This window comes from Bombyx mandarina, chromosome 21 (genome assembly GCF_030267445.1).
Source record: "Bombyx mandarina strain Sakado chromosome 21, ASM3026744v2".
NCBI classification, from domain to species: Eukaryota; Metazoa; Arthropoda; class Insecta; order Lepidoptera; family Bombycidae; genus Bombyx; species Bombyx mandarina.
In genome coordinates this window covers 9,974,074-9,991,236 of record NC_143227.1, presented here as the reverse complement: position 1 = coordinate 9,991,236, position 17,163 = coordinate 9,974,074, and the positions used below count along the sequence as shown (strand labels likewise).

Here is a 17,163-nt window from a genome sequence, read left to right as displayed (position 1 = left end):
TATACAATGGCTTAGTGTGGAAAATGATTATTTTATGATATTTGTAGCTAACGTACAATTAATTGAAATACTCTAATAAGATATAATTTAATTGAGATTGGACATTCTTTGTCTTTTCCCGCAATGGTACAGAATTCGTATCGCTCTTTTGAGCATTGATGTCATTGTGCGCATTCCCTCTGTTTCGTATGAAATAAAAATGTTGTATAGCCAAGGATCGTGGATTCGATCTCCAACAGGTTTAATTTGCTCTTTGTCTGAATTTCTTATGATTCCCATAATACAAGGAACCTGATGATGACCTGAGCTTGATGAGAGTGTGCGTCCAACTTCGTTTATATTTATGATTATTTATTGTAGGAGAACTCAAGACTGTCACTGAAAAGTATGATTGAATTTAAATGATATGTATTGGTAGGCCTTTTTTTTATTGCTTAAATGGGTGGACGAGCTCACAGCCCACTTGGTGTTAAGTGGTTACTGGAGCCCATGGACATCTACAAGGTAAATGCGCCACCCACCTTGAGATATAAGTTCTAAGATCTCAGTATAGTCACAACGGCTGCCCCACCCTTCAAACCGCAACGCATTACTGCTTCACGGTAGAAATAGGCAGGGCGGTGGTACCTACCCGCGCGGACTCACAAGAGGTCCTACCACCAGTAATTACGCAAATTATAATTTTGCGGGTTTCAATTTTATTACACGATGTTATTCCTTCACCGTGGAAGTCAATCGTGAACATTTGTACGTAACCTATATACATATATACCTACCTACCTAATATACATACCTAGTCAGGTCATAAATTCTGTCACATGTTTAATGTAAAATAATTGAAACAAGCTTATTCATTATGTAACCATTCATATACCAAAATGAACTTAACAAAACATAGATTCTTATGACACTAAAGTTTATTCAAAATGACCTCCGTGATTTGAATACAGGCCTTCAATCTGCGCGGCCAGTCGTCTATCGCAGCACGAACGAGGTCCATGTCAATATCGGCGGCTGCCTTAATCAAGGATGTCTTGAGTGACTCCAAATTGGGATGAGGCTTTGAGCACGCCTTTTCCTCCAAGTGTTGCCATATCTTGTAATCTAACGGATTCAAATCTGGACTGGAGGAGGGCCAGTCTTCGTGCCGGATGAAGTCGATTTCACGCGCCGCCAGCCAGTCTTGTGTGCTCTTCGCTCTATGAGCTGGCGCCGAATCTTGTCGGAATACCCAGTGCCTGTTATTGAACATGGTATGAGAAACAGGTTCCACAAGGTTCGTCAGGACTGTATTTTGATACACAACTGCATTCGTTTTTACACCTTTCTCACAAAAATGTACCTCTGTTAAGCCCCAATAAGAAACTCCCAACCATACCATGAGCGAGGATGGAAAATGACCTCGTTGGACACGTGGAATACGGTTGCTCGCTTCTTCACTACTGTGTGCGTACACCTTATCATTTTGTTTGTTGTAGCTCTCTTCTACGGTAAAAATTTTTTCATCCGAAAAAAGAATTTCCCGATATTTTTTTCCCGCGTACCGCTTCAACAAAGCGCGGCATCTCTTCAGTCTCAGGTCCATTAGACGAGCATTCAAACGATGTCCTGTTTTTCTTCGATATGCCCGAAGCCCTAACTCTTCATTTAACACCCTTTTCACCGTGGTTCTGCTTAACCCCATCTGAAGGGCCAACGGTTTTTGCTTACGTTTGGGATTTCTTTGAATTCGCGCCTTCACAGCTTTTATCACTGCTGGAGTCCTAACAGAGCGAGGGCGACCACTTCTTGACCTGTCATCTACACTAGAGTCTTCATTGTATCGTTTTATGGTACGATAAACGAATCTTTTGGTTATATTCAAATTTTCAGTATGTTAAAAATTTGAATTGGCGCGTAACCGCAACGATGCAACGCAATAACTGCAACACGGTCTTCTTTAAGCGTCCACTCCATATTTAAAAATGAGTAAAATTCTAAAAGTTATACATTTTTATTTTCATGAACAATTCGAAATTCGAATTCAATAAACTTTTTTGTGGCCAGCATTCTAAAAGAAAAGTTTTTACTGTGTGACAATACTTATGACCTGACTAGGTATATATGCGTGCGTGCATGCAAAATGAACTCTTTACTAGTGAATCTGTTGTGGTGAATAAGCAGAATATTACATTAAACTAACGTAGCTATGATTTCATTAAAACTGTTTCGAATAACTGTTCAATAATAAATTACATCAACTATTGAAAGTCTTTAAAGCTCTTTGTTTAAATTATAACCTAGCGTCTGATTATTAAACGTTTTGGGAGAAGTTGACAGACTTAATATCTACAATCCAATGGAAACAGATTACAGAAAATAAATTTTAATCTAATTCGTAATACTAGAAATCGTTCAAACAACAAAGGCTTTGTCTGATATTACATTTCGTTCGCTGCTTGTTTTAATGTAAAATGAATACTTTATTATTGAATAATTACGGTAAATGAATTTCCAAGAAAATGGTAATCGTCGTTCATAAAAACAGGCCACGATGAGGTTTATAAATAGCGGTCGATCTCGGGTGAGTTCTGCCACATCCGAGGGGTCGTTAAGTTATAGGCCATTCAAAGTAGTTCAACTCCGATGTGCTCTGCTAACCCATAGACATAGGAGGCGGCGGGGCATGTCAGAGTCGAACTGACTAAAGCCTCCTGTCGCTCAACAACCAACGTCCAAACCTCGCATGAGACAGAACTCATGAAGAGGCAGAGGGGGAAAGTGAAGCGTTTAGTGCGGAGCACATCTCTACCATCACCCTCCCCCTCGGGACGCCGGTCCGGCGGTCGTCGGCGCCACGACCGAAAAAAAAAAAAAACATAGACATAGAACCCAGTAAGTTTCTCGCCGGATTACCGGGCTTGCTAAGTGGGTCTCGATTTCGACCCGATGGTAGATGAATTGCTGAAGCAAAGCAAACCTTTTGAGCTTAGTGAGCTTGAACATCAGTCAGAGTAAATCCAAAGTAGCCCCTTGAGGATACTGGAACATAGATAGGTAAAAAAAAGGGTGCGTGTACTTATATACGCGCGTAAGAAGTTATACTTTATTTTTATTCAATTTATTTCTTTTTTTTTATATTAAAAAATAAATAATAAATATGTAACGTTCATAATTTAATAATATTTAGAATGAATTGTATTCAATAATAATTTTGTCATTTATATTACGAAAAAATTAATGCTAATAAAACTTTTTTTTACGAGTGTACATGCGCGAAAGTTCACCTGCGGCTATATTCAGACTCGCCAAGTTAATGAGCGATTTAGTGGGCAACTTCATTTCTGTTAATTTTGTGTCACGGTGCGCGCGCATCGTGAAATTTCACTCTCATCAATTTCAATTGAAACGTTCATTCAATTGAACTTAGGTCTGCGCGGTTTGCATCTAATGGGGTCCAAATGGTCCGCCTTACAGTGCTATCTACGCTGCACTTTAAATAGATAGTGTGAAAGTAACATTTGCAAAAAGTGTATCTCTGTTATTATGTGTATATCAAAACCGCAGTTCCAAACAGTTACCCGAAATCCAATTCAATTGAGCTCAGTGCGAGAAACCTTTATTCAATATTATCTGTTTCCTGGTAGGTACAAGTCAATTATTTAGAATACGGTTAAGTAATTGCACCAAATGAATGGAAAATAAATTTAAAATACACTATTATAGCTGCAAAAACTTAACTGCTCTTACTCTTTTTAACAGGTGTAGAAGTATTTGTGTGGTAAATGCAGCCATATTTGTTTATGGACAAACAAGGGCAGAATTTCGGCAAATAGTTACTACTAGTAACTAAACGCTACTAATATCAACCTACGTTTAAAACATTACGCTAAATAATTCGAACCCTAACGCTTGTGATGAAATGTGAAAATGAGTTGGCCGGTACTTAGTTCATATGTCAACTTTGTTTGCTCCGCTTTTACGCCTAAAAGGTTTAACCGATGTTAAATTTGGGGTAAATATTTACTGAGGCTTCGAAACCAAACAACAAAATAATGTTACACGATTTATTTAGTAAGATAGCATTGTTTTATGAGTTTTATACCATAATCAAGATCAATTTACGAACATTTCCGTTTTTTTTATTCCTTAGATGGGTGGACGAGCTCACAGCCCACCTGGTGTTAAGTGGTTACTGAAGCACATAATTTTTTTTTAAATAATGCATAAAATATACTCTAAAATAATAAAGAAAACATTACACACACTACCATGTATTTGACACAACACATACATAAAAATATACTCTTTTGTTTACTTTCAATTGGGAAACTTTTGTTATTGCTTAAAATCTATGGTCGAATTGAAAATAGATAAATATTTTTTGTCTTTAATATTATTGATCTATAGTGCAATTTTGACGAATACTGTGATTATATTATCGAATATATTATATATTATAATAATAGTGTTTGACAATAGAACCATAATAATGTTTAAACTTATAATTTCAATTAACTATAGTCGAATCTCGACTACTACGGAGCCACTAGTAATCTATATATATAAACATGAATTGCTGTTCGTTAGTCTCGCTAAAACTCGAGAACGGCTGGACCGATTTGGCTAATTTTGGTCTTGAATTATTTGTGGAAGTCCAGAGAAGGTGTAAAAGGTAGATAAATATGAAAATGCTCGGAATTAAATAACAATAACATTTTTTTTTCCCCTTTGATGTGTCCCCGTTGGACGGATTCCTTTTGTTTGTTTTAAGTTTATTTTATACAGAAGTTTAGGTCTTTTATTTATCGATTGAGGCACTACGAAGTCTCTCTACGAAGTCTGCCGGGTCAGCTAGTTGTTAATACAAACAGACGTATTAAACGTTGAATAGTACGTATGCATCTTGTTCTTTAAGCTTCGACGACATTGAAACGACGCACTTGGCACAAACGTAGCGTGAATCACTTGCATAAAACGCCAAGAATGCTGTTCAGTGAACCTTTTTACTCATCGCGCGAGCTCCCACCGAACAGGTGAAGCAGTAAATTGGGATAATTCATGAAGCGTACTCTGTCAACAATTTATTAGTGTATTTCCATTTAATGAACGATATTTTTTTCTCGAACAAAAAAAACCCGCAAGATTATAATTTGCGTAATTACCGGTGGTAGGAACTCTTATGAGTCCGCGCGGGTGGGTACCACCACCACCCTGCCTATTTCTGCCGTGAAGCAGTAATGCGTTTCGGTTTGAAGGGTGGGGCAGCCGTTGTAACTATACCTGAGACCTTAGAACTTATATCTCAAGGTGGGTGGCGCATTTACGTTCTAGATGTCTATGGGCTCCAGTAACCACTTAACACTAGGTGGGCTATGAGCTCGTCCACCAATCTAAGCAAAAAAAATATATATATATAAAAACACCGTTTTTTTTTCATTCTTCTCCAGGTTGAAATGGAAGTTTTTTTTTGCTCTACTATTCTATTCTATTATTCTATCTATTGACTATTTCAGCTTCTCGCGGAAAGGAACTCACGACCGTCAGAGAGTTCACACACTAACCCTAGCAAAAGCAGAGCTTCACAGAATCTATTACCGGATTGGAATGGCGACCCACTGGCGAAAAACTCATTGGCGTATGGGATGGGTGGTATCTCAAACGAAATAGATCCACTATATCATATTATGTAACAAAGACACTGATTCCGACCGGAAACCGAGTCAGGGCTTCGTACTAATCAGAATCACTAGTGCACTACTGCCTACTAGATCAGCGAGGATAACAAATAAAAGTAACTAGAGGTCCCGCAGTAGTTGAAATTCGACTATAATTAATTGGAATTGTAAGTTTGTACACTATTATGATTGTATTCTATACTTCTATACTCACAACGCCAAGACTATACTATAAAAAATATTAAACAAAGACAAACTATATTTAATCTATTCTCAGTATGACAACAAACGTCAAGAACATAAGTTTGACAATAAATAGTATGCATGCGTGTGTGCGTCAAATACATGGTATGTAGTGTGTGTAATGTTTTCTTTATTGATTTAATGTATCTTTTATGCATTATTTAAAAAAATATTAGCATTGTGCACTTCTTCTCTATATTCTCTATAAGCGTGGAAAATTTCATACTCCTCCGTCCGCGCAATTTTCGTAAAAAGGGATACAAAGTTTTTGCTTCACGTATTAATATATAGATTTCAGTATTATATAAACGGGAAACAGTATTATGTGACTGAGATAAAAAAAAAATATTTATAGTAATTTGATTATGCCTATTACTTGGTAGGGTTTTACAATAACAATGCAATCGAAATATAATACCTTAACTGAAAAATACTGGTGGTAGGACCTCATGTGAGTCCGCGCGGGTAGGTACCACCACCCTGCCTATTTTTGCCGTGAAGCATAAATGCGTTTCCGTTTGAAGGGTGGGGCAGCCGTTGTAACTATACTTGAGGCCTTAAAACTAATATCTCAAAGTGGGTGGCGCATTTACGTTGTAGATGTCTGTGAGTTCCAGTAACTACTTAACACCGGGTGGGCTGTGAGCCCGTCCGCTCATCTAAGCAATAAAAAAAAAACCGAATTAAAAGACAACTCTTAGTCTTTTATCCAGGTATCTGATGAACACGTCATCCTAGATCATTGACCGCGATCGTCACCTGATTTTTAATAGTGTTGTTATAAAGCGTGCATTGAACAAAAATTATATATGAGCATAATCATTTTGCGGTCGAGATTTTTTAAATGTCTTCTTATTCGGTAACGTTACCTACCCTAAGACCCGGCATGTTTGAAATTCGGGAGATCGGAAATATAAAAATCTCATAGCAGCTATAAAAATGCTTTGTAATTCTAGTTCTGGTTTACGGCTTCCTCCCGTCTCGTTACCACAAAATTTATTTCTGTTCGTCTTAATTGCGTTTTGATGTTGCGAAAATACCGATGAGAATTCTTTCTGTTACGTTTTGTTATTGTTAAATTCGGATTTGGTATTAATTGTGGTATGAAGATTAATTATACTGTTTATGTATTTTAATAATGTATAGATTCGAAATATTTTTTTTATATTCGCTTTTCATTTTTCGAATTTTAAAGATATAGGTATATCTCCCAATTATAATTTGGCATTAAATATGTATATCCGGTTGTCAGTACATGGAAATTAATTTACCTAATCTTTATAATCTTCCGACAATACTGGGCTGTCAAGTTGCAAGTAACTTTTTTGTGATAACGTTCTAGGGCTTAGTTCTAGAATTTATTAGAAAATATCAAATGGATATCACCCTATACTCTAGCTGACAAACTCACAACAAATTTATTTTTATAAAATAAAAGCATTTTAAAATTGCCTAAAACTTACTAAGTACTAATTAGTAAACTTATTAGGTATTTCCGGAGCGCTCCGAAGTACCTATTTTCTGAAACAAAGCTAACGAAGGGTATTTTAGCAGTAACCACTTCCCATCTGGCAGACGGCAAAAATATGTTTTTCGGAGAAAAAAATCTTTGATTTTTTTTTTTTTATTGCTTAGATGGATGGACGAGCTCACAGCCCACCTGATGTTAAGTGGTTACTGGAGCCCATAAACATCTACAACGTAAATGCGCCACCCACCTCGAGATATAAGTTCTAAGGTCTCAGTATAGTTACAATTACCTGCGAATTATTCACTAAGTCAATCAAGATCTCGTTTATCAAGAAGTTACTTTGAATAACATTGGGAAGTTTTAACCTAATAGTATTCAGTCTAATCAATCTTGTAGGTACTTTGTTCAAGCTCGTTTCTATTCGAAAAAAGGGTCACCATTGTTTCTATAACGCACAAGATAAATATGCAAGATTCTAAATCTCTCCGTAATGCGAAAATGGCTGTCTTTCCTCCGAGCAGGATCGGTATCATATGGGTAAGTTGCTCTGAAATACGTTTGTTTTTGTGACAAGCTTCCTTGGTTTTATTATATTTTTTATCGTTTATGCGACCTTTAAATATATCATCATAATAATATATAAATAATTAAATAAATAATAATAATAATTTGCGAAATATCTAACAATGTATTGAGTTCTAGCAGTTTGTTTTCCATGAGTTCACGTTAAAACAATCCCAGATGCTGAATTATTTAGATAAAGACATGCAATTTTTGAGAGCTTTTGCATGAGATACTAAATAACGAAGAAACCTAGACAAATAAATTGTTAGTATGCTACAAATATAGAATTGACGATGCTATTTCAATAATCTTCGATTTATTTACGAAAGAAAAATGCAAGAGAAGTCTTTTCTTAAGAAATGAATGCTTATAGCTTTACGAAACGAACGATGATGACAAGAAATCACCGCGTCAGACAGGGTCACGTTTTTTTTTTTATGATTGAAAGATTAACGGTGGCCCGGAGGCCTTTCCAGCTTCACCAGGACAGGTGGGCGAGCAAAGGCTCAGCCAGGAGGTGTGGGATTTGCTAACAACTTTCCGAGCACCTCCGAAGGAGACCTAACAACTCAAGAGCAATTGCTTCGCGAATGAATCTACTACCGGATAGGAATCGCGACCCGCTGAGAAGATTCGGCGAGAAACTCAGCGGGCTGATGCATGGGTTAGGTTGCACGTCGACCTCTTTGTCGAGTTCGACGAGAACGGTTACCGGGGTCCCTAAGCCTGCTCCTAGTGTTAGAGCTGAAGGCGTCTAATGCAAAAGTTATTGGATCTGATGGATCTGTATGCTCAGGATTCAGGAAGTAGTCAGCGGCGGTAACGATAAGGCAATTATCATGATGCATAGCCTTATTTACGCACTAGCACGAAGCGTGAATATTTAAAATAAGTGTTACACATGAGCTACTAATGAAAAAATTATAATGTAAAAAACTTTTAATAATTTATTGGATCTAATCTCATTTAAAGAAATCAAAAATGCAAAGTTACGAACGAAATTTACAAAAAGTGTTTTATTTTTATTCTCACGTAGCTTACTATATGGATATGGATAATAGAAAAATCTACTATCAAAAGAATTGCGCGTTTTTTCATTTCGGAACTGTAGTAACTTCCGATTTAATTTCTTTGTCTTATCAAAGTAAGAAAGACGACCCCTTTACTGCTTCAATGTCAGGTCTTAAGAGCTATTTTAATTAGGTGCCACGTTTTCTTGGAAGCAAATAAACCCAATTAATTAGCATAAGGAAATTTACAATTCAATATGAACATACTAAATAGGAAAATATACATTCAATATTGGTTTTTGAACTTCGTTCACGTTCACTTTTGAATGAACCTCACTGTGAGTAATTTTTTTGTTCATAAAACTCAAACAGTGTTATTTATATATCGAAGCTATATTTTTTTGTTGAGATTTCTAAATGATACGGTCATAGTAGAAGTATAAATTAACGGAGTTAGGTAAGTTAAATTACGTTTTACTTGTTTATATACAAATAAAACATATTATATTTCGACATTCATCATTCCTTGCTGGAAGGAGGGGACCTATCCACTGAACTGAAGCATTCCATCTCCGGAACATCATGAGAGCCGACCGTTGTATCAATCTTTTACCTCACCGGAGATACAGAACTTAAAATTAAATTTCTTCTATATCCCACAAGGCTATGTTAGTAGCAGTTAATATACATGAATATCAGTTGTGGCGGGTAGTCATCATACAACGCAAGATATTTGACGGGTGCCTGAATCTCGCTTACGACATTTTCAAAATAAGTTTACATATATACAAGTTCCGAACAACAACAGTCGGACCGTCGGTCTACCGAGCAACATTATCCGCTCGGTGGAAGATCTTTCCTCCATAGTTAAGCCACACTTCTTTAATATGGCCTAAAATTTTATGATGGGATATCAAGTAATCTATTGGGAATAATGGGGCCATTGGTATAGAAAAGAATAAATTAAGAAATAAATTGAGAATGTGATCAAAACTACAAAAATAAAACTATACATACATTTTCATAGAAAAATAGATGGTAGAGAGCACAATATTCAAATGTCGTTCGTGACCGAGAAAAATGTAAAGCATTCTAAACGTCGAAGATAATATTATGACAATAAAAAAGGCGAGATTAGAATTAAAATAGTTTTGCTTTTTGTACAACTCACTAAAACCGAAGAAAATAGTTATGAATGTTAACCAGTTCCCACTAAGCAGTATTATGTCTACTGCTTAGTGGGAACTGGTGGGATATGCGAGATAATGAGGCAATCAGATAATAAGAGTATTATCGGAGAACGGATGATTATTGGTTATTCGAGGTAACTACTACGGTCTCACATCCGTAATATCTGAATTATTGCAGCCTCGATTCCTATCATCTACGATACGATCCCCTTGTCAGGTTAGTAACTGGTTACTTAAGCAGTGCTAATGTAAATAGACTCACAGTAAATAATTCTCCAAATGATATAACTTTGGTGGCGTCTTGTAGTTCAGGCGGTAATAAGCTCTTGCACGGGGTCTTTCCGTATTCGTTGATGATTTCACAAAGCTCCTTCATTTCTGTACATACTCTGGCTTGTGCTTCTGCGCCTCTGTATTCGGTCATCGAACCCGGTATAGGTCTAAAACAATCATTAATATATGTTGTTTAATGAGAATATCTATCATCTACACGCGGAGTTACATTATGAAGTTGAGGAGTTATTGAGAGCAGACACTGTGTAACTATACTGAGACCTTAGAACTCGTATCTCAAGGTGGGTGGCTGCATTTACGTTGTAGATATCTATGGGCTCCGGTAACCACATCAGATTGCCTGTGAGCTTGACCACCCATCTAGGCAATAAAAAAAATACACAATTGAGCGGAATAGGCCCAGATAGAATATAGACACGAAGATTAAGACTGTACCACACTGCATCAGGAAGTCTATTGTGTATGCATGACGGGGCTGACAGATACATATTGCATACAAGCTTACGCCACCTTACCATAAAAATCCAAACTTCGCGTTGAAGACAATCGTCATACAAAAAACAACTGATTCGAGATCAAATATGAACATTCTTTTTTTCTAACTGTCACAACTCACCCATCTGGGTGGATTTCCACAAAATTATATTATAAATTATATACATATTATATTATATACATAATTATATTATATTGACATTTATAACAATTAGAATTAACTTATTTGCTTACCTATAAGCTGGCGTCATAAAATATGACAAGTTACGGTTTTTATAGACATGTAGGGACTTTAAATTAGTCTAGAAATGTGACGTGACATAGTCTTATTTTAAATTAGTGAAGGTTGTGGTTAGCCTAATTATTATTAGGTACATGTTGTTTGTTTTGTACTGGAACATTTATTAACTTTTTGGGGTTCTCTCCAGATCAGAGTCTATTGAACCATTCATTATGTAAATAGCTATGCGACTTAATGAAATCACCTGACATTACTTTGCGGTGAAATGAATTGTAAACCAATTGTTTTTGCAAAAAAATTTTTTTAAAGCAAAATATTATCCGTGTTGTGTGTAGTATGAGTGGAGTGTTGTGTGGCGTATTATCCGTGTTGTTTTTATAATTTTAATTATACTATATTAACTTCTTGACAAATAAAGAATGCCAGTATTCTTACGTTGGTAAAAATATAAAGTTGAAATTACTACTAAGGATGAACGCTAAATAGAGTAAAGCCACATAGATAAAATTAGTGACTAGTATTGGAAAGACAGATATCATAATATGTAATTCTATAACTAAACCTTTCCTAAATTGAAAATGAATTAAAAACAAATTGAACTAAAACACTTCTAATCGAAAAACGATTTGTAAATGTTAGTACGCGTAAAGATAGCATTAAAACTGAGAATCGGGGTCGTAAATAAAACCAAACATGTATCATAATATTTGTGGCATTAAGAGCATTCCATTCCGTTAAGTCATTCGGTAAATCAGTACTTACCGTGTAAATGGGATATTATTCTATTTTCGACTTCCTTAGATGTCAAGGGCAATGGCTTCCTGATTTATTATTGTTTACTACAACGATAGGGTGTTTTGTGTTTTATTTTGTAAATACAATTTGAAGTCGCACCAAAATGATATATTGTATTTCTTTAACAAAACGCTATTATGTTTGTTCGTTTTTGTAGAAACCCAAAAATTATACGGATAATAAAATAAGTAAATCCGTTCCGGTAATTTTTCCTTTCGTACCGTTAATTTTTGGATGCGTGGGTGATTAAATCACTGCACCCCTAGGTTTCTAGCGGGGCTGCCACGTTTGAGTGCGAAACTTGACCTAGTCATGTATCGGGTATCGTCCCTACCGAGTTTGGACCGATTTCGAAGCGCTGATCATTCACCCTTTGACCTTGACGTCTATGAATATAGCACACACAATATATAATCTCGGGACAGAAATTTAGATAAAAGCACTACTATAGAAATGAATAAGGTAGGTAAATTAACTGGTAAAAATGAGATGACGAGACAATCTCAGAAAATCCCTTAGAGAAATCTCTGTGGAATGTCATATAAAAAATTGTTGTCGTAAATGTTTCAAGCCGTCCTATGTGATGACGAATATTGCAAAGTCTTCTAAGCTTTAATAGTTAAATATACATATACAAATAAATGGTTTTGAAATAAAATACTATTTTTATCTGGTTGGACGAGCTCTCAGAGACTTTATAGTACAGTAAATGTAACTCACTTTCCATATTCGTCTTTTGAGAATGTAGGCTTGTGGTTCTTGTCGAATTGCCCGCTGAAGGCTGTTACTTTCTGAAGCTCGGTGTGAGCCTGTGCTTTTGTGTCGAAGGCGGATATCAAGTCCGTAAGCGACGAACTCTGAAACAAAAACAAAGACGTTTAACCCTCGAATTGTAATCTTTTGCTTGGAATTACTACTTCTAATAGTTTTACAATTATTTTTGCGAGATGAACAGAAATGAAAATGCAACTACAAATTAAAAACTCCTTTTTGACGTGACAACGTCTTATAATTCGATGGAGCCGGCTATACGCACGAAAAAACATGACTCATGCGGCGTTACCTCCCTCTGAGGCGTTCCATTTAAGGCTTGAAGTGCAAGCGAGAGCGCGCAACGAGCGACAAAGAGGCACAATCGGCCTCCGCGTTCGGCAGCGTTCAACATCTGTCTCTCTCCTACTTGAGTGAGCGATGCATTCGCGTGGACAGCTGCTATACAATAATACATTCACAAGTTTTCGTCAAGTATGAAGTTCAGTGAAAAGTGAATGTGGAGTCAATTGTTTATAGCAACGATTGTTGCGATAATTGAAAAATGAAACCATTTCATCGGTATTTTCTTATGACGTTGTCACGTTCAACTATCGTCAGTTAACCGACTTTACAGACAACCGATTTTTTTAATTATATAAGTTAATAATTTTTCGAACACATTACTTCTCATAAATGTTCATAAGTGTTCCGGGTACAGGTCGCATATGCATATTTACGTGGACCGGTAGGGAGACTCAGAAGACTATATGTAAATCTACATATGTCTCTGACGACAGCAACTTATAATAGAATGTGACGCTCATCGCTGGTTCGGACCCAATCAATTATTTTGAAGCATGTATTGGCGGTGTCATATTGATCGGTTTCAGAATTCCTACCGACCAAATAAGTCGGCATCCCGTGCGGTGAGTTTATGGGAGTTTCTTTTAATTGCCCTTGTAGGCAAACGAGCATTTGACCCACTTGATGTGATAGGTAGTCACCGACGCTCATGAATATCAGTACCGCTATGAGCACAGCCAATCCGCTGCCTACTGATTGATTGATGAATGATTGACAAGACCCTTTATCTCACATGTGACGCTTCGACCGAGTTCTGTATCAGATGAGTTACGAAGGCGCCTTGTTAAGAAATCTGATATTTTACTTGTTGAAATTCTAACAAAAGCTTTATTTCGTCTTGCCAAAAACAAAAGAGCTACGATCGCGACTGACTGCGGGGGGTGATCGCCAGCATTTTTTTTTTATTTATTTTTTATTTATAAAATTTGCCGGATACAAGTATGTAAAAAAAACTGAATTTCTTATTGCATATCACTATCAGAGCTAATCTTTTTTATTGTTCTTGTATGCAGACGAGCGCACGGCCCACCTGATGGTGAGTGGTTACCGTTGCCCATGGACTTCAGCACTGCCAGGGGCAGAGCCAAGCCGCTGCCTACTGTAGCCGTCACGCATATTAAAAGTTATATGGATAAGTGAAATATGGAGTTTTGGTAAATTTGGATAGACCAACACACACGTTGCTAACATAACACGGTGTATTTGGGCTTAGAGAAGAATACAATAGTTTTCTTTAACAATTATAGTTGATTTTTCGTTTTTAAAAATGCCAGCTGTTAGACGTTCAAACGTCGCAGAACTCGCAATGCTGCAAGTCAAAGATGCACAAGAGCAAGCCAAACTGACGAGCAATGCGAAGCGTGAGGTTGAATGGAATCGATGGCAACGAAATCAACAATATAGAAATGTTGCGCTTAAATGTTTGTATTCAATTATAACGTGGAAATCGATTACAGTTCAACCCAAATCGTTGCTATGGGACCAATTAACGTGGTGTGTCAATATTGCAAGGCATTTAAATTTAAAAATGAAGCTCCTGTTGTACTGTGTACTGTTATACTGCTGTACTACTGTCCATATTGTTGATTTATTATGTGTATGTAAGTATATTAGTATGTATTGTGTGTAAGTATGTATATTGGTATATAAATCAATTAGCTATATATTTTATATTATATGTAAAGATGCTTATAATAAAAAAAAATATACAAATATTCGTCTTCACTGGTCACTGGCTTCACTTTGGTCGTAAAATTTGATTGGTTATTGTACATTGCTTTGTAATAACAACTTTAAATTTTAAACTGTAAAGTTGAATTTGCAAAATATATGTTTATAGTTAACTATAACTACGTAGATATTATAATTGTTGAGTGTTTCGGGACAGTTCCGAGTGCTACTTTTGTATGAAACTGTGTATCTTGGGTTTTTATATATCAATGATGTAAACGGTATATATATATGTTTATTGTATGTATATATTTTCTATAATAATGAATTGTCTTTAGTACACCGCAACATACCCGTTTTTAGCGATAAGACCGCCTATTGTACAAATGTATCTGTTTTTTGACTGTTTTTTTTATGTAAATTATGTTTTTGGTGTGCAATAAAGTGTATTATCTCTCTCTCTCTCTCTCTCTCTCTCTTGGATTGTGCTGTGCTATCGGTCCAGTCAAATTGACGTCATCGGTACCGTCACCAGAGCCACTAGGTTTCCGGTTTCCGGAAATGGGCCAGATTCTAAACATATTTTTACTCATAATGACGTCATTTGGAGCAACAAAAGTTATTCAAGGAAATTTTATGACAACTTTTAAGTTAAGTATATTGTAAAACGATGAACTTTCACTAACACGTGTCTGGTGCAAAATACGTTGGCATGTTTCAATTGAAATCGTGTATCAATTGAAAGGGCGTAAAGTTTGTAGCTTTACGGGTTTGGACAATCCCGATTCTGCAGGATAGCCGTCGGAGCACCATGGTTCCTGAGGAACGTGGATCTCCACGATGACCTGGAGCTCGACTCTGTCAGTAAGTATCTACAGTCGGCATCATTGCGCCATTTCGAGAAGGCGGCACGACATGAGAACCCTCTTGTCGTGGCCGCTGGAAACTACATACCCGATCCTGTAGATCGAATGGTAAACAGTCGACGTCGCCCAAAGCGTGGTTCCAAGGTGGGTGGCGCGTCTACGTTGTAGATGTCTATGGGCTCCAGTAACCACTTAACATCAGGTGGGCTGTGAGCTCGTCCACCCATCTAAGCAATAAAAAAAAAAAAAAAAAGCACGTCATTACGGATCCTCCCAATCCATTAACGGTGCTTTTAGGCACCACAAGCACCGGTCACCGTCCTCGTCGAACCCGTCGCTTGCGACGAAGGGCTCGGCGAGCGAATTAACCCCTAGACACAGCCCACTGAGTTTCTCGCCGGATCTTCTCAGTGGGTCGCGTTTCCGATCCGGTGGTAGATTCTGCGAAGCACTGCTCTTGCTAGGGTCAGTGTTAGCAACTCTCCGGTTTGAGCCCCGTGAGCTCACCTACACACGTTAGGGTGAAGCTGAAATAGCCTCTCAAGGCTATCAGCATAGGTAGGAAAAAAAAAAAAAAAAAAAAGCTTTACGGATTGCCAGAAGCACACAGAAGTGGGTATGATTAAAAAAGTTAAATGGCAGTGCTGACAAAGTATTATGAGAGCCACGTGGTAGTGCCTCATGACGATACTACAAACAACTCGTATTAAGTAATTAGTCTGGCCATAAATACTGTTAAATAAAAACTTTTCTTTTTTTCAACTTTCTTATTTTTAATTTGGAACGCGTATATTCTTTAAAAAAACTTCTTTCATTTTTGCGCCATTTCACATATTGTTTCGTGTTCATTATTAAATTACAATATTGAATAGGGTGTTAAAGAAAATAGGATTGCAGTGATCGCCTTGCATAAAGTGGGTATGGAGCCGTTGGTCATATTCCAGACACTTCAAAAGCTTGGTATCAGCCGTATTTTCGTATATTGTACTATCAGCAGATACAACAAAACATTGGTCTGTCGAAGACCAGAAAAGTTCGAGGCGGCCGCGTGCTGTTAGAACTACAAAGGCTGTTGATGCTGTTAAAACCAGAATTCGTCGAAACCCCATCAGGAAGCAAAACATCTTATCGCGAGAAACGAAGGTTCCCGCTTGGACTCTGTCACGTATTATTAAACAAGACCGGAAGCTCTTTGCTTATCATCGATATACAGGACATGCCCTAAATCAATCTTTATAATTAAAGAGAGTGGATTGATCAAAACGCCTTCCGTCGCGACACGCAGGTGAAAGACACAGAAACATCCTCTTTAAAAAATCATGATTGAAGAACACTACAATAAGCTAAGTGATAAAGTGTTCGCTCACAGTTTTAAAGAAGCTGCTCAAGCGGTCGGAGAGGCACAGCGTGGTCAGCATCCTGCGTCAGTGATGGTTTGGTGGGGCGTGTTTTATCAAGGAGTCACAAAACCACATTTTTGTGAAAAAGGAGTGAAAACTTCAGCCAAAGCGTATCAAGATACAGTCTTAGATCATGTTGTGAAATCTCTC

General features: G+C 37.0%; 1 protein-coding gene across 1 annotated transcript in view; it reads right to left on the bottom strand.

Annotated features, from left to right (window-relative positions):
- Positions 1–17,163, bottom strand: part of LOC114248250 (actin-binding Rho-activating protein) — a 44,827-nt gene that overhangs the window by 6,527 nt on the left and 21,137 nt on the right. The window contains exons 2-3 of the mRNA XM_028181436.2: positions 12,681–12,817; positions 10,398–10,575 (exon numbers count right to left, since the gene is read on the bottom strand). Of these exons, the coding sequence (XP_028037237.2) occupies positions 10,398–10,575; positions 12,681–12,817 (315 nt within the window). The remainder of the gene's footprint in view (positions 1–10,397; positions 10,576–12,680; positions 12,818–17,163) is intronic.